The sequence below is a fragment of the Salvia miltiorrhiza genome, chromosome 1 (assembly GCF_028751815.1).
Source record: "Salvia miltiorrhiza cultivar Shanhuang (shh) chromosome 1, IMPLAD_Smil_shh, whole genome shotgun sequence".
Classification (NCBI taxonomy): domain Eukaryota; kingdom Viridiplantae; phylum Streptophyta; class Magnoliopsida; order Lamiales; family Lamiaceae; genus Salvia; species Salvia miltiorrhiza.
In genome coordinates this window covers 28,073,708-28,101,173 of record NC_080387.1, presented here as the reverse complement: position 1 = coordinate 28,101,173, position 27,466 = coordinate 28,073,708, and the positions used below count along the sequence as shown (strand labels likewise).

Here is a 27,466-nt window from a genome sequence, read left to right as displayed (position 1 = left end):
CTTTATATTATACTCCCTCCGTCCACCAAAAATGGGGCACAATTACTATATTTAGCATCCACAAAAAATGAGGCACTTTTCCTTTTAGAATGTGGACTCACATCTTTTCCTTATATTTTATCCTTATAAATACCTCTTATTAAAAAAAAAAACCTTTAATTCAATCTCAACCATTTATTTTAAACAATAGTGAGACCCTTTCTCCACTAATCACCAATTTTATTAAAATTCGTGTCCAAGGAATGTGCTCCATTTTTGGTGAACGAGTGAAATAATTAATATAATAATATTAAAATTTAAATTTAGTATTTATTGATTTCAGATAATAACAAACCACAATATACAAACTTACATAGATTCAAAAAAATTAATTGAATAATTCTAGATAGTTTTGAAATATTAATAATCACAAGATATAGAAACCTATTTTAATACCCGTCAAGATAATTGTTCTAATGTAGTAAAAAACATGCTATAGAAAATAAAAATATTTTATTTAACAAAAATAATTATGAACAATTCAATGGTGCATTAGAATGGTTAATTGTAAGATAAATCATGAATTTATACTTATTTTGTAAATTCGATCCCAATTTTAAACCTTTGCAAATAAAAATCAAATTATTGTAGTTTTTGCAATTGAGATTTCCTAGTACAAAATACTCTAATATTATTAATTTTGTGATTAATTGTACACAACACAACATCACTTATTTCCTCTCTACCATATCTTAGTAAGTGGTGGTATTCGCGTCATCTTTTCAATCGTCGGAAAAATCGAAGAAGCCTCAATTGCAAAATTTAGAAAGATTCAGTACACATTTTTTAAAATGATATCAAAACCACAAATGGGTATATTATATATTGGGTTGGTCTTGCATGCGGCCGGTCGTCGGTTACTTTTAATGAGCATAAGATATACATTTGTTCGCACAAATGTATACTTATGTAGTAGTACAAGTTTTCATGAATAAAAGTAACACTTATCATGAATAAATGTAATACTTTATAAATATTACATTTCATTGTAACAATAATTATTTTTTGGTACGATAATGATTACTTGACCAAATAGTTAAGAATATAAGTATTAATGAGTGAAAATAACTAAAACTAAAAGTTCTTATGAATAAAAGTAAACATTATTGTGAAAAAATGTAAACTTTCAAACCGGTCGCATAGTCGCACCCAAGAATTTGGGTTATATATTTTATCTAATACAAAATTACTTGAAAATGAGAAAAACGCATTCTATAAAAACTTTAAATAATACACAACTTAATTTGGCGGTTTGAGTATTCTAAGGAGTCGGCAATTTTATTGTTTTCATTTTTAAGTGAAGTAAATATATTGAATTTGATTTTTATTTTATATCTACTTATTTTTTCAATTTCAATTATATCCTTCTAATTGAATTTATTTATATTTACTTCTTTTCTTATATATATAGATATTGTACTCTTTCCATCCACGAAAAAAAAAATCTATTCGAGGATGAATACGAATTTTAATAAAATTGTTATAAGTAGAATAAATATACAATTTGTAGGGATAGTGTTAGTATAAATAAGTAAAATAGAAGTATATTATTAATTAAAAAATTAAATAAAAGTATAATTTATAGTTAAATATAGGATAGAAGGTATGATGTGAATTATGTGATGATTCAAAAGTGAAACAAGATTCTTTTTCGTAAATAAGAGAAGGTGAGTAATTCTTATTGCAATCTTTATCTTTTGCAATCCCTGTGTCCAAAGGAAACTATAATCTAGAAATTACAGCAACATATACAAGTACGTTCTAAGTTATAACATGAACTTATTATGACAGTTACTAGAAAATACAAAAATAATTGCAAATAGTTATATGGAATTTTTGTTTTCTTCTTCGGATTAGACCAATTCGAGGTACATGGTGTTTTACTTTTTAATTGAAAAAGGAAAAGCACTATCATCCATGAAGAAAATGATGAAAGATTCTTTGCAGTGAGACACCACTTATATCATATACAAATATCCACGAGGACAGCTTCATGTGGGGATTAAATAAATTAAATTGAGTGTATAAGTTTTCCATCTTAGAATAATGCTGTACAGCTAATTATATGTAAGCCCGTTTAAGAAAGATTATGGACAGCTTTGTTGATTTTATCAGGATTGTTTAACATATTATATATTTGTAATTACTAGATTAAGAAACTGCAACAAAATAAAATATTTCGAATTTGGATCCCCCAGGCATACGTACACACACTGTATCTATATATTGATTTATATGGGGAGTAATATCTGAACAGTAATTCTGTTTGGTCATATTATGGCCAAACATAATATGACAAAAAAATAAAAAAAACTCGTGTATTTCAATTTTTTTGTTTTAAGTAAAAATAAGATTTTTAGCTAGTTTTATTTTTTTATACACATTGTAATTTTATTTTTCTTTTGCAATTTTTTTAACAAAACAGTAAAACTAGTTAAATTTTATTTTTATTTTGAACAAAAAAATTAAATACATAAAATTTAAAATTATTATGACTGTTCATAATATTATGGTCAAATAGCATCACTCTGTATGATATATTTCCATATGCCATATATAATAAATTTATGTCTCATTTACTTTGGTGATAACGGAGAATAAGATATTAAATCGTCGAGTAAAAGGAAAAAAAAAGGTTACTCTTAATTAGTCAAAAGTCTCTTATATTTACTTTTCTTAGTTTTATATTAGTGAATAATCAAGAGTAGTTTTGATTACTTTAATTTTCTGAGATCATATGCATGTACGTGCATAATACAGGGTATGATTTATTCATCTATTTCTTCATAAAATGCACCTAAATATGTGTATGATGTATTATTAATCTTATAAGAATATCTAACATTAAACGTACTGTACACTATCTATTGACAATATTGAAAATTCTCAAAGTAGACGATATTGAGCGGTTAGTTAATTTGGAGAGTGGATTAGATTGACAAAACATTAACCGAGTATTTGTAGTTGGTAGATTTTTTTTTAAATTACAAGAGGTATCTAATATATTATTAATAAATAAGCAATTCGCACATAAACGAGATCTCTACACCGCATAAAGGTGAAAAAACTACCCGCACGTAGGCGAGACTACTATCCACACAAAAGTGGGAACACTACCCACACAAAAGTGAAAATACTTACCCGCACAGACGATATCGAACCCAAGACCTCTCATAAAGGAGAATCTTTGGTGCTTTAGCTTTGCCACTTGACTTAGGCATCATTGTCTTGTAGTTCGTAGAATTAGATGATCAAACTAATCAATACAATAAAATATGTGGTGAATTAGTAGTTTATATTATTTTCATCTGTTGGGAAATTAATGAAATATCCTTGCCCTTGTTCTGATGATATCAAAACTCTTAGATTTTTCTTTTAGCATAGGTCTTTTTCGTTGAACTCAAGTGTTAGAGTTCAAGTGCTTAGAATAGGACTGAAGACCTACTGACTGGAGACCAAAGACAGCTCAACTGATGTTACTGCAACCGAAGTACCATGAGACATTCCTTGACTGAAGATTAAAGCAATCACCAGTCAGAGATACTCAAGCAATTCATGTCATTGTAGAACTGAAGTAAAATGCAAGTACTAGTCAACATTCTACATCGGACTGAAGCGAAGAGTGTTAGACACGCATCATTAAATGTCGAGTACAAGTGCATTAAATGCGGAGGATTTGACGATCGTCCTTGCAATGACCGAATTTCCTCTTTTCGTGAAAAGCTGCAGAAGCAACAAGCTCCAAGGACTCAACGATTCAAATTTATGCTTGAAGGAGTATACGAAGATCGCCACCTCAGCCCAAGACGTGACAATGTCTCACAACGGCAGAAATTTCGAAGACCTTCTCTCCAACGGAACTATTCGGAACTCAGCCTATAAATAGCGCCTGAGGATCAATTGCAATCCTCACCGATTCAAATACAAAGCCGAAGCTCTGCAGAAATATCTACTCAAGCAAAAACATTCACAAATTTGAATCGAAGAAGAGAGTCATCAAAGTTCAAAGCTATCAGTCTAACTGATCACCAAAACTCTCTTAGATTATCTAGGCAAATATTCTTACATCCTAAGCCTAGAATCAGATTACCCGAGAGCCTGTTCTTGAGTAATCATAGTTGGAAATTGATTTCAAACCCCTCTCTTGTTAGAGTTAGACGTTTGAAGCTAGAGCGGGTTCAGACCAGTGTTCTGACTCAGAGATCTTAGCCAAAGCGCAACAAAGGCATTGTTAGGTGTCTTAGCGTGCTAAGAGAAGAAAGAGAAATTCAACCCAATGTGTTGGTACTGGAATGGTTGTTTCAGTTGTTAAGTTTTGCTGTGCACCCGCAAGCACAAGCGAGTGATTGTCGGACTAATCATCTGACTGTGGATGTAGTAACGTTGTTTTCAAACCACGTAAAATTTCTTGTGTCGTTTAGCTGCTTTACATTTTCAGTATCTGCGCATATCTATGTTTTTATCAAACTGATTAACTGAAAAGTGTAACTAAGGAATTTTCTCTGTGCGAAAATCTTTCTAAGGCTATTCACTAAGTTTACATTTCCGCTACTAGAGTTATCAGTCTAACTGATCAATCTTTTGATAGTCAGTAAGATTTGTAACTCTACTCTGTTTTCTTATCGATTGAAGCCTTATCTGGACTGAAGTTAACTGACTTGCTCAATTAACTGAAGTCACCCACTGAACCTTTGTTCAGTATCAGTCGTCATCCCTTTGTTAACTGAAGTGCGCATTATTTTTCATCAGTCAAACTGTCTTTCAGTTTTATCAAAGGTGTTTGTGTTTTTGAAGTTAAAAATAGCATACAAGTGTATTCCCCCCCTACACCTGTTCAGTCAACCCTCCGTGACCCAACATTATCTATCTATTATATCATACTCCATCCATCCACAAATTCATGACTTATTTTGCCATTTTAGTCTATCCAGCAATTTTTAACTTATTTCATTTTTGGCAAGTTTATCCATAATTTCAACCATCAATATTACCTATTATTTACAAAGCTTACCATTGGCTCACCACTCAATCAAATTAATCAATTTAAAACTAAAATAAGTGGGATCCTTATTCCACTCATAACATACTCAACCAATTTCTTAAACTCATGCCATTATGAAATGGGTCAAGAATTGGTGGACAGTGAGAGTATAAAGTACACATTTGCAACTTATAATTAATATTCATGACCAATGAAGCTAGGTATATACATATTATCTATACACGAATTCTCACGGACGACTATCCTTGATGTTCAAGTCCTACTGACAAAAATCGAAGTCAAAGAGCTCAGAAAAATGTTCAATAATCACTCTGATGTTCACATTTCTTTTGAAGTGAAAGATTTTTGCAAAAACTTTGAAGCTGAACCAAAGAAAGATCTCTAATGTTCCTTTATCTCAATCATCTATGAGACTGAAAGAAAGAAGGCAACAAAGGAAAATATTGTGGACATTGATGTCCTGGAAAATGTAAAGAGTTGTACTCACTGCCTAGCTTTGAGCCATGCTGCCCAACCATATTAGTAAGTCAGCCAGTGTGGAAGCCATCTACAACATGCTGATTGTGAAAAATTAAAAAGTACTTGGGACACTTTATAAGAAAGATTTTCGGCTCCCCTACAAGATTATAATCAATATGGTCCAGTGAGCCTGGTTCAGAAACGTAGGCTCACACAACCAAGTATCCATCCTTCAGCAGAATGCGTTGACTGACAATAGCGAGATCAATTGGCAAAATGCCTTGTTGCACCAACTGACAACTGACGTGAAAACATACTCAAAGGCAAATAAAGGTAAAAAGAAGATAGACCTCAGTACTAAGGCCACTTCTGCAACCTAGGATTACACTGTTCACTAGGTTGTCCTAAATCCCATCCCAACAAATCATCACAAAATGACATCGGATGCTAATGTCATTCAAATAATGGGCAAGACCAAGGCCTCATCAACTAAGCAACAACTGCAGCTGAAACCAAGAAAGGCAAACGGAAGGCTGCCCTTGTCATGAAAACATCCAAGAAGATCCACATGGTTGAAGAAACAACACTAAATCAGAGGACAACACCCCTATCAGTGAGCTTCCAAAGAAAATAAAGTAGCGACAGAAATGGAAGAAGTTGCAAGCTGTGAAGAGGAAGGTAGTCTTCTCCAGCTCAACCAAAGAATCAGCTTCATCGTTTGATCCAGAAGAAGATGCAGAAGTTGAAGCAAAAACATCTCAAGCTGATGAACCATCGGCTTCTAAATCCAAGTCCACACCCCCAAAGACAAGAAAAATCTTCACAGTCTGCTCATCACAAGCAGACTATCTAAAGTTCTTCTCAACATGAGACTCATTCTCATGATGAACAAGTCACTGATATTCCATCTACCTCTTCTCAGCACGAGACTCACACTAGTGCTGATAAAATGAATAAATACTTCCCACGTCCCATCATCATGAGACAGACTCTCATGCTGAAAAAGCTTAAGATAACCAGAGGTCGATGTATCTTGTCTTCAAAAATTGATTGGTTCCACCCATGTACTTCAACAAGTTCCTCTATAGTCTAAGCTTCACATTCAGGATGATATCATATATCCCAAATTCTTCCACTATTCCTCAGTCCGACACTCACTCTCACACTGACAAACAACCAATGTATGAAAAAGAACAACTTGATGGTCAGACTGCCTCAAAGTCTGAACGTGACGAAGAAGTACCTGAAGAAAGACGTATAACTCACAAAAACTGTGTTGGCAATATTTCTCCGGCGTCAACATGATCATTAAGAGACCAGGGCAACTTTCTCCATCAAAGAAAAATATCCAGGAATTCAGCAATTCCTGGAGGTTGTAGATAAGGTAGTTTGCCTCCAAACCTTCTTAAGACTAAAGGTTGCCAATTGTTTTCTATATCAAAATGTCATCAAGGCTTTCACATCAGAACCCATCTAACTTGCTGAGCTTTGCCTGAAGGACGGACTTAACTTCACCAGCATCTATGAAGCCTTCACCAATGTGGATGACATCATCAGGATTGGTGATCAAATATGCTAAAGAAGCATAAGCAAGTAGCTCCACTATTCAGAAGTCGACTGTGCCAACTAAGACAGTCGATGCTGAAAAGTAAACTGATGCTCTTCAGAATGTTGGAACATCAGTACCTGAACAAGTTTCCAAGCTAACAAACAAGGCACTGGAGAAGAAAATTGAGCAATCTCCTGAACTGCTTTTAGTTCCACCCACAGAATCCACAAAGGACACCTCTACTTAAACTGCCCCAACTCTATCTGATGAGTAGATTCTAGATGAAATTGCCAACATGGTTCTACACACCTTCAACGATAGCTTCTGCAATGAGCTATTGCTCTCAAGTGAGCCTGATCAAAAGCTCAAGGATGAAGAACCAGTCTAGACATCAACAATGTCAATAGAGCCACTCAACCATTTTATGCCCAAATTCCAACTAGCAGAGAAGGATGTGATCTGAGTAGCTATAGAACTTGGGCGAAACAAAAGTTTTCTTAATTACAAGCTGAAGGAGCTATATGCCAAATGATCATCTCTATTTCAGAAATGAGCTCAATATCGGTGCTATTGTGGCACTAAAGAATTCAATGGAACTCAAAGTTGACCAATTTTTGGCTAAGGTTAAGCAAACTTTGGAGGACCATGACACCGAGCTCGACAAAGAAATGGCATAAATAATGAGCAAATTTCATGATGATCATGACAAACAAATTGGAGAATTATTCAATATATTTGAGGATATGATGGAAAAATAGTTATGAAAAGACCTCGATGAATTCAAAGTTGCATAGAACCAAAAGTTACAAAATGCCCTCAGAGCATTCTTCAAATGCCCACAAGCTGCACGGGACCAGAAGTTACAAAACGTCTTTATCATCAAAAAATAGGTGGATACTCAAATTCTTCTTCTTCATCAAGTCAAGCCTATTGCAAAATCTACTGCTCTGCTGGAAACCCAAAGGCAACTAACGAGCCCATTTTTCATGCTCTTTTTGTGTATCTTTTAGGTCTAGATCGAGTCTTGTTTTCGTGTGTTTTGTGTTTGGGAGGACACATTTTGGGCATAAGGACAGGTGGATAGGATCTTGGGCATAACAGACTGCATTCCGCAAAAGAGGCAAAGATTTGAGATCATTCATGAGCACAGTAGTTGTGCTCCTGTGCGCAGACCAAGTACCGTGCGGGATCCAGTTGCGTTCAAAGGCACATCAGCGAGACAGGTGCAAATTTTGGCATTCCAGGGCACATCGGAAAAATTTGGTGTTCACGGGCATAGTCGCAAATCAGAGGTCGAATAGAAACTAAGAAGAATTGTGATGCTGACTTTGAGGCACAACCTGGCGTGCAAGGGCACAACGCGTACCCATCAACATAAGGAAAGAATGAGGCGGATATCCACTTACCTTGTATAGGAGGATCTGACCTAATTTACTTGCCAAAGTTATGGGATGCATATCTGATTTAGGCTAAGCATATATGGAAAGAAATCTCAGCAACTTGGCTGCGCCTAGAAACCCTAGCCGCCGTGCCCAGAAACCCTAGTTGCTGCCTGCTACGCCCAGAAGCCCTAATCTACATGGACTTGGCCCAAGGCCCACTCATTTCTCTATATAAAGAAGCACTTCCCTGTGGCCACAGAGGAGCTGGATACGAATTTTAACACATAATTTCCAGCCATTCTTGACTTTAGATTAGTTTGTTTTGTATGTCTATTTTCAATGAGAGTCTAGCCAAGGAAGGAATAAGCCCTTTGTGCACTTTTTTATTTTATGTATTGTTTTTATTTGCTTTGGGCAAAGTTGGTGTTGCCCAAAGATTGTTTTTTTATTTTTGAACTTCTATTTCAATTCAAGTATGTTTATTTTGTGTTATTTTATTTAGTTATGTCTAGGTAGTGTTGCCGCCGGTTCCGGGCCCGAACCGGCGGTTCAGGGTCGAGAATCCGAAGAACCGGAACCAGCCCGGATGAAATGTAAAGGGCCGGTTTTCGGACCCTGAACCGGCGGTTCCGGGCCGGGCCGAAAACCGGCGGTTCAGGGCCGAAAACCGGTGGTTCCCGGTTTTTCACAAATTTTCACTTTTTTTTTAATGAAATTAAATGATTTGTGTTAATTTCAACTAAATGTAGCTTCACTATTTATAGTGTACTACACATGGTAGAGAATCCTACATTTTTCAATGTGGGATAATGTAGCTTCACTATTTATAGTGTACTACACATGGTAGAGAATCCTGCATTTTTCAATGTGGGATAATGTAGCTTCAATATTTATAGTGTACTACACATGGTAGAAAATCCTACATTTTTCAATGTGGGATAATTTTAACTTAATGTAGCTTCACTATCTATAGTGTACTACACATTGTAAAGAATACAACATTTTTCAATGTGGGATCACTCAACCTAACTTATAAATATATAATTTATATTTATATTCATGTAATATATAACTTATAACTTATAAAAATATAACTTGTAACTTATAACTTATATTCATGTAATAGTTTTTACTTTACAAATGTTGAAAAAAATATTAAAATTACTCAACTTATACTATATAGTTTTATAAATTATGATGTTAAAAACTTAAAATGTTAAAATTACTCAACTTAAAGTCTTAAATTACTTAATAACTTATATACTATTGTCATATAAATATTTAATTTTTAAATATATGTTTTGTTTTTTAAAGCTTGAAATTACTCAAGTTACCAAGTAAAATAATTTTCAAATTTACTCAACTTAAAAATCTTAATAATATAATAATATTTTTTATGTCATCTTTTTTTTAAATGACAATTGAATTGAAATAAAGTAAAGGAAAAATAATTAACACATTGAGAACCAAAAATTCAAATGAATTCATAAAAATAGATATCTTTATTGAATTTATTCTATGTACCAAAAAAATATTACAAGGATACAAATTACATAATCTTTAAAATTGAATAAGTAAACTAATTAATACTAACTAATTGATCCATCGACCTTATAAGTTATAAGTTACATATTTATAAGTTATATATTTAGAAGTTATAAGTTATTACATGAATATAAGTTATATATTTATAAGTTAGGTTGAGTGATCCCACATTGAAAAATGTAGGATTCTTTATAATGCGTAGTAAATTATAGATAGTGAAGCTACATTATCCCACATTGAAAAATGTAGGATTCTCTACCCTGTGTAGTACACTATAAATAGTGAAGCTACATTATCCCACATTGAAAAATGTAAGATTCTCTACCATGTGTAGTACACTATAAATAGTGAAGCTACATTATCCCACATTGAAAAATGTAGGATTCTCTACCATGTGTAGTACACTATAAATAGTGAAACTACATTTAGTTAAAATTATTAGGATTTGAATATAAAATTAAAAAAAATAAAAAATTGGCCGGGCCCGGCGGTTCAGGGCCGAACCGGCGGGCCGCGGGCCGCTCTCCCCTTGAACTGTAACCGGACCGAGCTCCTTGGCGGGCCGGTCCCAAAACCGGCCCGTGGTCAACGGTCCGAGCCCGGACCGTTGACTTTTGGGCCGGTTCAGGGTTGGCCCGCCGGTCCCGGTTGAATCGTGGCATCACTATGTCTAGGTAATTGTTACTTGGTTTGGGCTAAAAATCGAGTTAAGTATGAGCAAGTAAAATCGTGAGGTCTAATGTGGGCACAAGATTTGTGCAATCACGTTCCTGAAGCAATTGGCCTGATTCCAACACAACTTGGACAAACTCTGCACTTTATCCGGCCGGTACTGTTCTGGGCACGGCCAAGTTACAAGTAGTATGTTGGCACAAGTTAGGAGAAATCCAGCTCCACGAAGTGCGGCAATTGTGGGCGAGTGGTAATATGTCTTCGGACATGCCTGATGACCATTTGGGCCAGACAAACTTCCTGTGGGCAACCACATGAAGGGCGCGGATGAGGGTGGGGTAGGCTGCGCACGTGAAAAGTGACAAGGGGGCCCAACCTATTGACATCTGCCCATAACCAATGACGTGAAGGCACAATGACAATCCTTGAACCTATGAGCGATGACCGTGCCCAGGCTTGACGAGACTATGCCCAAACCAAGTTCCTTTTATTTTTGATCTTTCTTTTGATTTATTTCAGGTTCGTTGTTTTTAGTGCTCTGATCAGGGCACAACCCCAAGTGTGTGATTGTGACGGTGACAAGAGAGAATAATACACCAACTCCTCGTGGGATCGACCCTATACTTACTGCTAGCGGAACCTAGCTGTGGGCATAGAAAAATTACAAGTTTATTTGCACGGAGAATCCACCGTACAACGACAAGGCAAATGATATCTCTGTCAGCAACTCACTGAGGTCAAATGCACAATCAACTTGTACAAGCTCTGAGCAGACAACCAATTCCAGGCTGACTGGATGCCTCACTCCTTGGGATGTTTGAACGGATGGATAAGGCTGATGCAGACAAGCGGATCTCAGTAGAGTCCAAGCTGTTCTTCAAGAGGACTGTTAACGAATTCTCCCAGGCAGATGATGATGTCAAAAAATGGAAAGAGAGAAAAAAGAGAAAAGGCCCTATGATTGAGGATGAAGCAACTAAGAAGAAGAAAAGTTCAACTTTTGGTGCCACTACTTAGGCAAGGAGATAAACTGCATCCAGACTCCAAGCGTCGAAACTGCTAGATTTTCTGAAGAAACCCATTACAGAAGAAAGGGTTACTAAAGCACTCTTGACTCTACCAATTACCCAGGAAACTAGACAAGCTCTAGCTCAATCATCCAGGGCCCCTCCCCAAAAGATTATGCAACTGACTGAAGATCAAAGACAGATGGAACTTTCTCAATCATCCAAGGCCCCTCCGTAGTCAAGATTTGGGAAATCTCTTCATATGAAGCCTTTAAGGTAAGATGGGAGAAGATGTCTGCTAATGTGAAGAAAGCTCACCTGGCTAATGTTGGAACTGGATGGAGAGAACATAACTTTTAACTGCCAGCCTAAGCATATCATTTTCAAAGACTGGTTTGAGAGAGCAAAAAACATTATTTTTTGGCGAAGATATGTTGATCAAATGGACAATATCTATGGAGATGAACCAGTTGGACAAAGACTGGATACCAGCTCAGCTGCTCAAGAAGTGGAAAATGTTAAAGAGTGAGTTCATCTTCTAGTTTTACTATTGGCATAGACTTACCGAGGACAAACCTGACTAAAGGTTTAGACAGTTCATCTGCCATCACAATGATCGTGAACTGGTGGATTCCATTCTTGATGCAGCCATATTCCATCACCGAGAAATCCATTCTCCACTGAACACAACTCCCGCCACTCCAGTTTACATAAAAACTGGAGCCATCAACTATGAGTTCATCGATGTTTGTGTACTTCTTGTGGCTAAACAAAAGGGAATTTATTCCCGAACCCAGATAAACAAGTTTGATAATCTGAGAAGGAAACTATATGTCATGTTCAGCCAGATGACACCAGAAGATAAAGAAGCTCATCAATTCACGAGGAATTGCGGCAGTGAACATCCTTTGCTTGTACTGAGCGATGTGGTCAGTCGGATCCATCGTACCGTCGAACATTTGCATGCTCGAAAAGCTAAACTTGATAGGCATTTCCACCAGGGAAATTTCATCCACAAATGGCGAGTCGGCGTAGCAGTTCTCTAAAATTTTATGGATGGGTGCCAGGACACCAGGAATTCACTAGATCAAGGTCTCCATTTTGGCCAACTTTCTTGCCAGGTCTTTATCTCTGATTGCATATGGGCCGATTGTGGCTGGTTGGGCGAATTCATTGGCAAACAACTGATCCTGGCTGAACTCCCTCGGACCGTGTCCGTCCGCTTGTTGGTTAACTTGGGTTGGCGTGATCGTCTGATTGGGTGCCAATATGGTAGGTTGCGTGCCTCCAACGACGTCATTGCTCATTGCTACGCCCAGGTGGTGAAGATGGTTCGAGCATGTTGTCCTCCCATGATGGTTGTTCCATCTTGTCGGAGTGTTCCTGCGGCTCTGGAGTCCGGGTTGAGTTGGCTAAGTTTCCGTGATTGTTCTAGTGCGGATGTTGTAATGTTAACACCTGCATTCAAAGTAGCATGACCAAGTTCAGTCGGGTTACCAACAACATTGCGATTTCTTACCGAAAATGATGGATCCGTCATGGGAGGATTGGATCTATCCTTGTGAGTGATCGGTGTATCTCCGAGAGGCTGCATGGAAGATACTTGGGTTCGGAAGCCGGAAGGTTCGATGATCTCGATAGGCTCCATAGCTTCGAGACGGTTATACAAGTTGGCATTCTCATTTTTCAACTTCTTGCATCTCTCTCGCTCCTGATTCATCTATTTAGTCAGGGCGGCGATCTGGGTGGCTAGGTCAGCCTGAGCAGTCACGTGAGGTGCATCAGGAGTTTCAGATCCGTCACGACCTTCAGAATGATTAATGCTCGTGGAAATCTACGAAAAATATGTTGATTCACTTGATTTCTAGGGCCCCACGGTGGGCGCCAAATTATTGGGGATAGATCCAACAATCACGAATTAAGACGTTGGGTACATCCGGATCAGTGGGCACTACCAGCAACTTGAAAACTACAAACACGTTAGAGCCCTTCTAGGAACACTGGTGGGGGTGTCGATGGAAGGGCCTCCGACGTTCAAGCCAGTTCAATGATAAAAGATACTTGACGGAATCCGTAAAAATAATAATAAAACATAAAATTAATGAAATAATAGAGCAGGATTGAAGTAGTCGATTTGACTGGATGAACTAGTCAGCCTGACGGGTCAGGGTGGTTCTGAACTTCAGAACGTGAGAGCATGGAGACGGATTGATTGAGCAAGATGGTGAATCGTGTAGAGTACGAGTGCAGGTAGCAGTGATCAGAGTATGAATGATTCGATGGTCCTGTTGACCTAGTTGATGTTTATTTATACTGTGGTGGCCTGACGACTAGGGTTTTGCTGGCACCTCTCCCTAAACCCTAGTTGTTCCAATATTTTGTGGGGTCAGTATCCCTGATCCGTTTCCTCCCTTCTTCCCCAAGTTGATGCCCTCTCTAGGGTTTGGGTTGATGGGGCTTAATGACCTAGAGTATGGGCTGAATTAATTGAAATCAATTCAATTTTTTTGGATTGGGCTAAGCACTTGGGCCGCGAATATTTATTTAAAGCTATACGAAACTTGCCCATTACAACACATACCACCACATTCTACACACGCTTCAATTATTAGTCCAACTGACCAGCCTACGAGCAGTCATTAGAATTGTTAACTGATCAGTCAGTTAGGTAGAACTTATCTGGACATCAGTCAGCTTATATCGGTTTGTTGATATATGTCACTTTCAGCTTAATTATTATCCACTAGCCTGCTTAGAACACTTATCTGAAAAATGAGCAAAACGTTAACTGGTGTATTCTTCCCCTCCCTAAATACACTAATACTCGCCTCGGGACCAACACATATGTATGTTCAATATATTTCAACGACGTCATTTAGATATCAATACTCATATACGTCGTTTTTTGACCTCCAAAAAATTTAGACATGTACATTAATTTTGTTAATTAATTAATCTAAAAAAATTTAAGTCAAACCAACAAACATAAAAGAAAAAAATTATATTAATTTTGTTAATTTGTGAAAGATAATCATTGCACTTTGTCAATCTAAGTTGGTGGAAATTTGACAATAAAATGCAATTTAATTGGTAAGACGTTTCTCCATTAATCAGTAGGCTGAGATCAAGTTACCATAAAGATGATGAATCATTAATGATCCTCAATTTTATGAATTATAAGGAAAAATAACCCTAAGTTGATGAAACTGACAAGGAAACGTAGTTCAATTAGTAAGATATCTTCATTTCATCCATTAAATTGAGAGTTTGAGTCTTCGAATAAAAAACTTAAGTTCTATTAATGATTATCCTCTAAGTGCATGTTTGACAGGCTTTATAAGTCTAGATAGTTAAATAATTTTGGGTTATCTATATATTTAGTACCTCAGTTTGTTAACAAAGAGGGCCCGGGATAAACCAAGACCCTATCTTATTTCACTATTCTTTTTTGAAAAACAACCTCATCACGTCACCCTTGGGATAATTAATCTCACCGATACAATAACTATTTATTACTATTCATCGTATTACTTATATTACTTTTATTAATCAATCAATTTTCAAACATGGATACCAAGAATGTGTTCTTTTTTGTTGTAAATTTATCATGAAAATATGAGAATTAAAAAAAAAATCTCCCTTTAAATTACTCATTTTCTTTAAAAAAAAAAAGAATTTCATCGTTTCTCATTCCTCATTTTCACTCCAATGATGGATATTATTATCATACCAAAAATAGATGGATAATATTATTATTTTTTTGGAATGAAAATAAAGAAAAAATAATTGTGAAATTCTCTTTTATAAAAAATAAGAAAAAAAAATAAAAAAAAATATTTTTTTTCTTTTCTTTTTTAAGGATAAATTCAGATTTGAAGAGAACGCATGCTAGAAGTATTTAATAAAAAAAGTAAGTTGGTGCGAGAAAGGCCAAGCTCCGTTGTCCACCTGTCAGTGATCTATAGGCTGAAATTGTTTTTGTAATCCTTTCCCAAAACAACCAAACCAATCACAAAACTCCTCAATTTTCATTGTACGAGGAAACCACTGCCTCATCTTTCTCGAGTAGTAGAATGTTAAAGCTACTCTCTCTCCCTCGCCAACATTTGTTTATGCACCCTCCTTTCTATATTAAGCTCCTCCCATGCCCTACCTTACCTTTACTTTAATTAAACCAATTCATAGTTTAATCATTTAGTCCAAAACCGCCCCAACATTTTTGGTGAAATAAATTAAGCGGCTCCATGTTTTCGAACAGTGGTTTTGCCTTCCTTTGAAAACCGCCTTTCCCACGCCTTACAATACCAGCTTAATTAGCTCCTTCCAAAATAGAACTCTCTCTTTCGTTACTCTTCACTCCAAGCTCGAATTAGTAAGTCATATATATTCAACTCTCTCTCTCTCTTGTCTCTATTTCTGTTTGTTCTCGCTCATGCTTTTTCCCTCTCTTTCAACAGTTTGGTTAAGGCTGGTGTGCTCAATTAAATGTTATTGTGTTGGATTCATTTCTCCGAATTCTCTGCATTCTCGCCGTTGGTCCCGATCTCGGCTTATAGGCTCAGATCGTCGCACATTAAGAACGTAGAGATTAGCGAAATTAGGAAAAAACCCTAATTTTTTGTGTGGTTTTGTGGGTTGCAGAGGAGAGAAAATGGGGAGAGGGAAGATTGTGATTCGTAGGATTGATAATTCGACGAATAGGCAAGTGACTTTCTCAAAGAGAAGGAATGGATTGCTGAAGAAAGCAAGAGAATTATCAATCCTTTGTGATGCCGAAATTGGGTTGATTATCTTCTCCAGCACAGGAAAGCTCCATGATTTTGCAAGCACCAGGTACCTATATTTAACTGCATATATTTTTGAGCAATTTTTCCCCGCTTTTATATGTGTTGATTTCTTTTTTATAGCTACCAAATTGTGTCGCCGAAACATTTAATTGATTTTTCTAAAATAAATAAATAAATAATTGGTACGATACATCATTTTTTAAGTTGCGCCTTTTTATGATGGTGTAAGCGATTATGTGAGCTTGTTTTGTTCGATGCCCATGTGTACATTGCAAACCAAGAAAAACTGAATCTGGGATATATACATATATATGTGTGTATGTATATGTCCATGTTCTAGTGTTATATATATCTATTAATTATATCATTTCATGACTTCCATTGATCTGAGATTAAATAAATTAAAGTAGTGCTACTTTTATAGATTAATTAGGGCCGGGGAAAAGGAGGAGGTTATATATAATTTAAATAGAAATTGTAGTTTCTCCTGAGAGATGAGGTGCCGTATTCATGCATGCAGATAACAATGATCTTTCCTATTTTAGAATTTCTAGGAAGCATTATGAGTTAGTTAAGGAATATTTAATCCATCAAGTAGCTACAACTTGTGATATTCAGGATATTGTCGGACACAATAAGATGTTTGCGATGTTGAGAATCAAATACAAAATTCAAAAATTAATCTAGAAAATATATAGAGAATCTCCACAAGTGTAGATGATCCGTACGTATCATACACAGATCTTGATAAAACGAATCGAGATGTTTGCGATGTGTTGGACTCGCTGTTAAGAAACTTATATAGATGATTTGAAGCTTATAATTAATATTGAACACTATTTTATAAATCCCACGGTACTAATTTTATAAGAATAATAAAATTTGTGTTACATGTTTAAGTTATAATTTTCATACAGACATTCGTAGTTATATTTGATATTGGTGGACATTCATTATTATTTCATAGTGTTAAATTTATTTTCATGATTCAAAATTTTGCAAACAAAAATGAGACAAACTGTCATATCCTTAAAACATGTATTTTACCATGTTCATATTTGATTAATTGGTTTGATTGTCTAATATCACTAGTATTTCTCTAATTTCACTAGAATTTGGTAACTTTTTTTTTTTTTTTCTTAACATAGTATATTTGGTTAACGGAATTGTGACCAATTTGTGCATTTTCTAGAGACAAAAATTATTAGTATACCATTTCTTGTTCATACACTTGTCATTATTTTCATTAATTAAATACTATATAATCAAAACGAGTCTTGCTCATAGTATTTGGCAATTAACCACTTAAAAACTACGAAAATTCATTTGGGCGAGAATGTTTATTTTCTCTCCATGTTTTTTCGTGGTTTATATATAGCGTAATTACATATTATTATAGGACAACATATGTGAATTATTATTTCAGACCTTATAATTCTAGGCGATCTCGAAGATGCTCACACATATATACTAAAATGCATCCAATTTGAGAATACGAGTTTGGGAGAGAGAGGGTCAAATTAGGGTTGAGAGAGGTCTTGGGTTCTCGTCTGCGTATACGGGTGTAGTATTTTCCCACATTTATGTGGTGTAGAGGCCTGCGTGCGGTATAGTATATTTTTCACCTTTGTGTGATGTAGATGTAGACTTTTTGTGTCCAAATATTTACTTTCAATTGTGTGTAATTTTTTGATAGTTTGAGAGGGAGTAATATGTGTGTCTAAACTCTTTTTTTTAGAGCATGACAGCAACCTTTTAATAAGGCACCTTGGAAAAGACAAGCATTATAATGAGAAGACGTAAAACTAAATGAAGCTCTCTATAGGGATCTCATGCGATATTAGAAGATATAAAAAGCTACAAAAGTGACAAGATGATTTGTTTCTAAATTGACATTAAAACTTGATAATATTCATCTATATATGCTAAGTTATAATTCATCTATCTTGTGTCACGACGATAATAATGAAATTGTTTTCCGACTCATTGAATTCACACTTATTTTAAAGGATAAATTACATTTTAAATCTTAAATTATTAGTACTTTAATAAATATGTACTAAATTATTGATAATAACATTTAAGTGCCTTCCCGAAACATGGAATGAGATTTAGTGTACTACACTTTATATCCCACTTTGTGTTTCATTTTCAATTTCGTTTAATTTCTTATATATATTTTCTTCAATTTCAACTTTATATAATTTAGTTTAATTTTGTGATTATTAATTAGGGTTTATTCCATCAATCTAGGTTATATAATTATTTTTTATCATTTAATTTCACTTTTATTAGCTAATAATAGGTTGATAAATTCAAAGTCATGGTATATATTTTTTTAAAAAATTAATATTTTGAAATAAAAATTAAATATAAGTCATAGTATTATAATAAATTTAATTTTTATAAAAAATATTTTTAAAATAATAAATATAAGCATGGGACACATAAAATTATGAGACATTAATTGGATCTCATCCCCAGAAACATCACACAATTAATCAAAATGAGACTAATTCGGTTCCACCTCAATTTTAATAATTTATTTAGAATGCACGCTGGCAAGTCACATTACTTTTTCGACACCAGAAATTGATCTTCACGATATTTTTGTTAGTTTTATGATAGTTTGTGCATTATCAATACTTAAAGTCATTTTTTTTAAAATGTCATTATTTTATGATTTAAAGTGTATATGCAATAATGATTGCGATATTAATTACGAGTTTGTTTAACATTCGAGCAGCATGAAATCCATAATTGAACGATACAACAAAGTGAAGGAGGAGCATTACAATCTGATGAATCCTATTTCAGAGATCAAGGTAATTTTTACCAATCATCCCTATCTATTTGTGGGTGTGGAAATATTATTGCCAAATGTATTGAAATGTGTATCCACTTTTAATTACTTATTTATTTAATACTCCTGCTTTTAGAATTATCATCTAATCTAGGATTAATGAGCTACGTAATGCCTTTCCCTCCGAGAGAGAGAGAGAGAGAATCAAAGATTGCATCGCGGAGTATGCAACAAAATTCTGTTTTGCAGGAGTCTTTACTAATTAAATTTTGTAATCAAGTTCATGCTAATTATATATTGAGTCCATAGAAAATAAATTAATGAGGTGATATAAATAGACAATACCATGTAGAAAAACCAAAGAATAATGGACATTTCAAAAAAAAAAAAAAAAAAAAAAAAGATGGTGCAGAATTCATCCTAGGGAACGACTATAAAATAATGAAATGGAAACAAAACAGAATGTAAACCTAGTTTAGAGGAAATATCCGCGCGCGCACACACACACACATATATATACATCTATTCATCAACATAATCAAATTATGGATTAACTTTTTGAAAAAAGTAAATATAGTTTTAACTGCAAAACTGAAAAGAGAATCTTTATTTTTCATTTAATCTATGATATGATGGAGTTTGACAAACTTTGGAAATAAAATACTAATATCATGGCCTGGAAATAATATATGACTATTCCCATACAAATAGGAATGATGATTCCTAAGAAAAAATATACTATCAAACAAAGAACATGCAATGGAAACAGGAATCCTTTTCATTCTATCATAAGAATTATGTCCTAAATTTTAGAAGTCGATGATAAGAACTATACAGATTGAACTAAGATATAGTAAAGGCCATGTGAATTAAGTTGTTGGCCAGAAACCAAATTCAACATCAAATTTGGAACTTTAAAAACCTCAATAATTACATCTAAATACTCCATCCGTCCGCCAAAAGTGGGGCACTTTAGTTGGGCACAAGATTTAATAAATTGGTGATGATTTTGATGTAGTGGAAAAATGATTTCATCACTTTATGAAATATGTGGTTGAGATTGAATTTGGAGTGAATTTTTTTTGTAAATAAAAGTGTTTGTAAAGTTAAAAGATTAAAGTGGATAGTGGGATCATTTCCTTAAAAGGAAAGTGGTACATTCTTTACGGACGCCCGATATAATAATTGTGTCCCACTTTTGGCGGACGAAGGGAGTAGTATCTTTTGTATTTGATTGTAACACGTGCTTAAATTTGTATGTGTCCGTGTTTGTGTGTGTGTGTGTGTTTTTTTTTTTTTTTTTCCAGATAATCTCAGAATAAGCCAACCTAAAAAACTCTACAATTTTTTTTTTCCATTTTTCGATCTTGTTTTACCATATCACCAACTGTGAAAAAAAAAAAATAAGGAGCATAGTTTCATAACTGAAACCAAATATATTACATTTTACATGTGGTCGTCATTTAAAACAATGTGAGCAAGTTTAAAAGATTTTTTCATATATTTTCAATTCGGAGGTCTTGTGTTATCCTACAATATCTCAATTCGAATTTAAACACAACCAACCACAAATAAAACAATTAATATGCTACTAGATATAGACTTAGATAATATTATATGGCTATTAAACTGTCAAATAAGACTAACAAAACTGATATTGTTTATATTTTATATATTTTATACACTCTTTACTTTTTACAATTGGATACATAAAAGAAACTTTGGGCGATTCTACAGACGTGATGCAAAATTCAATAGATCAAAAGGATGCATTTTGTTGCCTCACCATTTTTCAATTAAAAATGCATTTATTCTATAGAGGCATTCTAGTAAACAAAATAAATAGCTTCTTCAATCACACTATTTATTTTTTCATAATTGATAAATTACGTAATTGAATATTTTTATCTTTATTATTAAGATATCTTCAATCAGTATTTCAATGAGATATGAATTAAACAAAATTAATTCAAATAACAAAGAATATCAAAAGCCTTGAAATATCCCAATATTTGAATACATCTTAGAGCATCCATATTGATTGAGTCAAATCCATATTCCAGAACCACTTATGAACCATACGTTGTATTGGGTTAGCTTATTGATTATTCCAGCACTCATATGAATTAGTTTTGAGTTTTGAATTTTGATTATTGATTTAATTTAAATACACAAATTTAAATAAGTCAATTACTTAAGTTTAAATTAAATTACATAAATTTAAATGACATAAATTTTAAATTACATAAATTTAAAACATGAAAATCAGGCATCTCTGGCTCCCTTTCGTGCGAGAATTTCAACCACCCTTCGCGCGTATTTCTTGCTACTCTGATGTCATTCTCATCGTATCCATATGTATTTCTTGTTGTTCTGATGCCATTCTCAACGAATTCATGAACAAAATTTTGTAGAAAATAAATAGGAATTGTTGGAACTCGTTTAAGAGAAAGAACAATTTTGAAATGAAGATAAAAATTAAGGAAGATTTGAGAGAAAGAAAGTCAGTACAATTGTGTTGAATAGAATTGGAGTAGGAGGATTTATAGATTAAATAAGAAGGGTGGGAGGGGGGGGGGAAAGAATTTTTACTGTTTGGGACGCAGGTTACTGTTTCTGCATTTAAATTTAAATTTTTTATTTTTTTAAATGGGCGAGTGTGAAACATAAGCCCGAATTTTCACCCCATCGCACCTGACTCATGATCGCACCCCAGCTCGAGACACCCCCACCTACATCGGCTAACTCACCCCCAAGGCTGACTCGAGCTGGCGAATGGGCCAACCCGATGTGGATTCTCTTAGGATAAAATGGATTAGCCTATACTTTTTATTATCTAAGTTAATCCTCAAAAGAAACACCCCCTTAGGCATCTGATTCCCTTTAAACAAGTCTTGGGAATCTCCAACACTTTACTTGCCATTCATTCTTCATGAAAGCTTTGTGTAGGTTAAGAACCTGTTGAAAGGCCTTAATGAACATTCGCAGCTCTTGTCTGAAAAAAAAGTCACTTGAAATGCTATTTATTTTAAAGAGCTTATAAGCTCTTGGAGATTATAAGATGTTTCACGAGCTTATAAGATATAATTTTTAAGATCTTATAAGTTGTCAAAGTGTTTGGATAATTGAGATTATAAGCTAGAGATAGAATTATTTGCTTGAGAGAGAGAATATTTTTTTAAAGAGAGAAAATCGAAGAAAAATGAACTTGAATGATATATGATGAAAATAATAAATTATAGTTGAAAAATAATTGTAAAATGATTGTTGCATATGAGATTATAAAAGAATAAATTGGGATAGAGAAACTTATTTTTTTGGGAACTTATAAGCTCTTGGAGCTTATTTTTAGAACTTATAATCTGTTTAGGAGCTTATTTTGCCATACACTTTGAAAGAGCTTATAAGCTCCTAAACAACTTATAAGCCTTTTTGAGGAGCTTATAAACTCAGCCAAACACCCTCTTAGTAATATAGCAAAAATGCATTTCACATTTTTTTGTATCTTATATATTTCAATGTAAATTTCTAACATATTTTCAGCACTCTCATGGGTAGCTACTCCTTAGGGTAGTCCACTTTCAAATAAGCTCTCTTCACACTTAGGTTGCCTTGAGTCAAGGAACTCGTTGACCCTTGTTAACTGAACCATGGCTGATCCAAAAAATCGTCGAGATTTACCTCTATCACTTTTAGAAGAGTAGAAATTAAGAGGGAGTTTGGCTAAGCTCATAAGCTCCAAGAGCTTATACATTGTCAAAGTATTTATGTAATTGAGCTTATATATGAGAGAGAGAAAAGTGTAGATGGATAACATTGGAATGATATATTATAAAAATAACAAATCATAATTGAGTTATTTTTGTAAAATGATTATTGCTTATAAGATAATGAGAGAAAATAAACTGTGGTAGAGAAACATAATTTTTGGAAAGCTTATTTTGCCGAAAACTTTGAAGGAGCTTATATACTTTTAAACAGAAGAGCTATTAGTGGACTGTGGTTGCTCCTGAAATAGCTAAGTAACTAGGTTGAAGTTGTAGTACAGAATTTTTCAGTAAGCAAAGAAAGCCCCAAGGAAGGACCACATACTATGAATATGAAACCTGGGCAAAGATTGGGCCCACTGAAACTCCACGAGAACTAGGTCACTTCACAGACTGCATCAATGAAGCTAATCATCACTCATCAGTTTCACCTTTCGACAAACTTGCATTCATCACATTTGGCATATCTGAATTCACTATGCCTCAAAACAGACATAGTCAACAAGTAATTATAACACCTGTTCTACTAAGTCAAGTCGTATTCACATCCTAGTTAAGACGATTTAGCTGCAGTTGCTTTCCTTATCCGAGTATTAGAATAATAAATACTTTAAGCTCTGTACACTGTTCTAACATAGTTACACAGGTTTATGATGATTAATGAATATGTAGATGGCTCTCTTCAGATGTTACTACCATTTTGGGTGTGTCTGGGCTCCTATTTTCTTCCTTCTACACAATTAAAAAGACCGTTCCTAGGTGTGCGAATCCACATATGAAACACAGGTTTCCTAAAATCCACCCTGTGGTGTTAAGATTTTAGATTAAAAAATGTACGAGGATGAGAAAGTATTCCCAATGTTCCACGTTCCAAAACCAGCTAGGTTGCAGTCCTCTTTCTTGGTGGGGTGATGACAAGGTAAAGATTATATTCAACAGGAAACGCAAGATACAGCTATACAGTAAACAACGATACCCATCCATTACATTAACAACCAAAAGATATACTATTCCTCCAGCAATGATGACAGAACAATTTTTTGAACCAGAGAAGATTTGCATGCATCTGAGTTCAAGATATCTCCGACTAATGTGATTACGATAGCCTGGTTGAATTTCTCTAGCAATTTGATTATAGTAAGTGCGAACTAATCCTGCTTTGTCAATTTTGGCTAGGTGTGGCAAAGGGAAGCGGAAAACTTGAGGCAACAACTACAGTATTTGCAAGAAAGCCATAGGTAATCCCACTAGATGTGTTACACGTAGTATTTAATTGAAATTCCAATGCAGACACTTTTTACAGTTGAAACTACGTTATTATTGATAGAGAGCTAGAAAAGAGATATGAGCAGCAAAGTAATTGCAGGCAACTAAAAGGCAGATGATATTGTAGAACATATATACTGCCCCACACATTGGGGATTACAGTATCTACAGTTTGTTCTTTGCGATTGTCATGTAGACGGCATATATCATCTCAATCCCACTCTAAATAATTCTGCAATGTGCGTCTTGTTATAGAAACACGAAACAGTTAACATGTGGAGGATGCATATGCATATATTGTCATACGAACTTGAGACACAGAACATGCGTTAAAAATGTGCATACATCAAAAGCATCTTGATTTAAAAGAAATGTAGAAGAGGCATGTGTATAATGAAATTCAGTTAGTAGGACTACAATAGGCACAGGGCCTCCTAAAAAATGCTGATACCTCTCATCTTTTATCTGAAATGACTTGCCTCTTCTGTTGCGGTTGCAGGAAGCTTTTGGGAGAAGAACTTGCTGGATTGAACATCAGAGACCTCCAAAATCTGGAAAATCAACTAGAGATGAGCTTGAAAGGCGTTCGTGTGAAAAAGGCAAGTAACAATCATGTCTAGCATAACTATATGGACAGGTTCTCATATAAGTTTTAATTTAATTTATTTATCTCTCGCAGGAACAAACTCTGACTACTCAAATCAACGACTTAAATCAGAAGGTCCACTTTTGAGACAATTAACAAGCTAGAGTTTCTATTTTATATCCATGTTTAGAATTGGGGATAGCATCATTGATATTGTTACAGGGAAACGTCATCCATCAAGAGAATATGGAACTTCACAAGAAGATGAATCTTGTTGCCAAGGAAAATGAGGATTTGAAGAAAAAGGTATTGACAGACTACGACTAAGTATCAAACTTGTATGATGAATAAAATGTAGGCCAGAAGTCAACTGTCAAAGTAAATTTCGGTCTAAATTAAAGCAAGTTCTGATTTAGGTTTATGGCCCGGGAAGCACAAGCGAAGAAAACAGGGTTCCCCAGAATATGCACAGCATCAACGATGGATATCCTTTTATACCTATTAATCTTGAGCTAAGCCAGCCACAAAAGCAAACAAATGGTGCACCAAAAGATGTGATGAATTTCGGGTTAGCTCTATGCATCCCTAATTAACACACATACACACACACACACCCTAAAAATGGTTTCAGCCATTGTTTGTCTTATCAAATGACCATAAAATTGACACTTGAAACAGGCTTCAACTGCAGCAATGACACGTTGCACACAGAAGTTGTTTACCAGTTTTATGCCAATGTTGTCATACAATCCAAAGAGAGAATGGCTCAAATGAACTAGAAATGCTGTGGTTCACAATATGGCCATCCTGATCATTAAGATCATACGGAAAGACTAGAGATTTTTATGTACATAGTCTCATGATCATTGTAATAATGGCTGAAGGCAGAAGCAATAAATGTTAAGGTTAGCTCGAGCTAATATTGTGGTAATTGATGTCGCAGCTGTAGTCCCTAGACTCCCTACTAATGCTTGTTAGATAAAGATAAAACTGATACACATGAGACATGTCCAAATTGATGCTTCAGTAAAATTGAATATTAAAATCACCATTTATTGGGGGTGGGGAAGATAATTCATAGTAAAAGTGAAGACATGTCCGTCAAACCATATGTCTAGAAATAATTTATTATTCATCATAATACTAGGTGAAAACAAGCAAAGTTCAATCAGACAAAGAGATGCAGAATCACAAATTATAAATTCACAGTAATTTGCATAACCATGAGAAGCTGAAAACGAATTGAAAACAAACGTTTCTGATGAATTTGATGATCAAAACTATGAATGTGGTGAATTTATAAATTGTACCTTATGTATAGTGGAGACAGTCGCCATAGCTTCAATAATTATATATCCCTTGGTAATATGACAGGATTGGTATCAAGCAAGGAATCGCACGAAGAACTAAAACCATAAAATCAAACACCATCAATTAGCACTATGAGTTCAACAGAATCATATTTCTACTTTATTTCACCTTATAGATTGTGGAGCAGTAGATTTTGGCTTCAAGAACCTTAAACCCTTTCACAATTTCGATTGGCTGGATATCAAATAGAAAGCAGATTAAATTAATACCAGAAACTATACCCAAGAAATCAAAAGCAGCTAATCAAATAGAAACCAAAACGAAACAAAGGATCATTCGCTTATGACAAAAACATCACAGAGATGAGAGATTGTATACGAAAATACACGAAAACGTGTGATTAACTTCTCACAACAAAAACTAGCTGAAAACAACAGAATGTAATGCATGTACGTCCAACATAAGCCAAGTCAAACTCTCCTCCAACAGATCAATGAAATAATCCAATCAAACCACAAAATCATATGAACAATTCGAAAATCACAAAAGCCAAAGTAGAGAAAGCAGACGAGAATCACCTGCGTCTTGGAGATTCTTTCAGCACCTAATGAACAAAGGCAACAATGTTTTACATGTGAATTTAGCGGAAGAGCGATGAGATATGAAGATCTCGATGCGTAATCGCAGTTTCCCGATAAAGGAGAAGTGTCGAGGTGAAGAAGGCTTTAGGCAGAAGTGAATTAAGTGTAATGTTGTGGCCAGAGAGACACAAAAAGATGAAGAGAGAGAAGAAAATATCTACGACTCATGAACTACGTACCAAGTTTTTTTTAAAATCTATGTAAGCGGGATCCGGTGCTTCCGGTGTTTCTGTGAGCCTCAAGCGTCAACTACTTGGAGAATTTTTTATTATATAATATTGGAGTCAAGTACATTTGGGGGGAATAGAGTTTAGGGAATACTTAACAGTTAATAGTAGACTTTATGATATAAGAATAGGATATCTCTGCTCCAACCATCGCTGCTTAATTTTTTGGTGTGTAATCGGTCGAAATTGAACGAAAAAATATTTTAAATTATATGATATTATTTTTGTATAAATAATTATTTATATAAATTATTTTTAAATTTATTTAATTTAAGTTAATATAGTTAAAATTATATTAATCTGAATCATATTCCTCAATTAAATATTAATTTTTTGTTAGAATAATAAATATTCTTTTTATATAAATTTTTATTTAATAATGTGTTGGATAAGGTTGGTATTGAAGATTTTATTTTATCTGAG

General features: G+C 34.5%; 1 protein-coding gene and 1 long non-coding RNA gene across 5 annotated transcripts; one reads left to right on the top strand and one right to left on the bottom strand.

Annotated features, from left to right (window-relative positions):
- The first annotated feature begins 15,683 nt into the window (after positions 1-15,683).
- LOC131018108 (MADS-box transcription factor 23-like) lies at positions 15,684-25,915 on the top strand. The gene is made up of 9 exons (XM_057946833.1): positions 15,684-16,027; positions 16,297-16,488; positions 19,189-19,267; positions 24,189-24,250; positions 24,778-24,877; positions 24,958-24,999; positions 25,087-25,170; positions 25,281-25,432; positions 25,543-25,915. Exons 2-9 carry the CDS (start codon positions 16,307-16,309, stop codon positions 25,559-25,561), a joined length of 720 nt encoding a protein of 239 aa, XP_057802816.1. The 5' UTR covers positions 15,684-16,027; positions 16,297-16,306; the 3' UTR covers positions 25,562-25,915.
- LOC131018117 (uncharacterized) lies at positions 21,376-26,977 on the bottom strand. Of its 4 annotated transcripts, XR_009100051.1 has the most exons (6): positions 26,754-26,975; positions 26,344-26,409; positions 26,175-26,270; positions 24,730-24,829; positions 23,338-23,405; positions 22,226-22,240 (listed from the first exon to the last, which is right to left on the bottom strand). It is a non-coding gene; the product is annotated as an uncharacterized LOC131018117 (long non-coding RNA). The 4 variants fall into 4 exon arrangements; XR_009100049.1 differs by lacking the exons at positions 22,226-22,240; positions 23,338-23,405 and adding an exon at positions 21,376-21,618 and having other exon boundaries at positions 26,754-26,973; XR_009100050.1 differs by lacking the exons at positions 22,226-22,240; positions 23,338-23,405 and adding an exon at positions 24,370-24,510 and having other exon boundaries at positions 26,754-26,973.
- Positions 26,978-27,466: the final 489 nt, after the last annotated feature.

Excerpts from the sequence above, each read along its gene's own strand:
- LOC131018108 (XM_057946833.1), top strand. The coding sequence starts at position 16,307 with ATGGGGAGAGGGAAGATTGTGATTCGTAGGATTGATAATTCGACGAAT. Across the intron at positions 25,000-25,086 it reads TCAACGACTTAAATCAGAAG|GGAAACGTCATCCATCAAGA; the intron begins GTCCACTTTTGA and ends ATATTGTTACAG. Across the intron at positions 25,171-25,280 it reads ATGAGGATTTGAAGAAAAAG|GTTTATGGCCCGGGAAGCAC; the intron begins GTATTGACAGAC and ends GTTCTGATTTAG.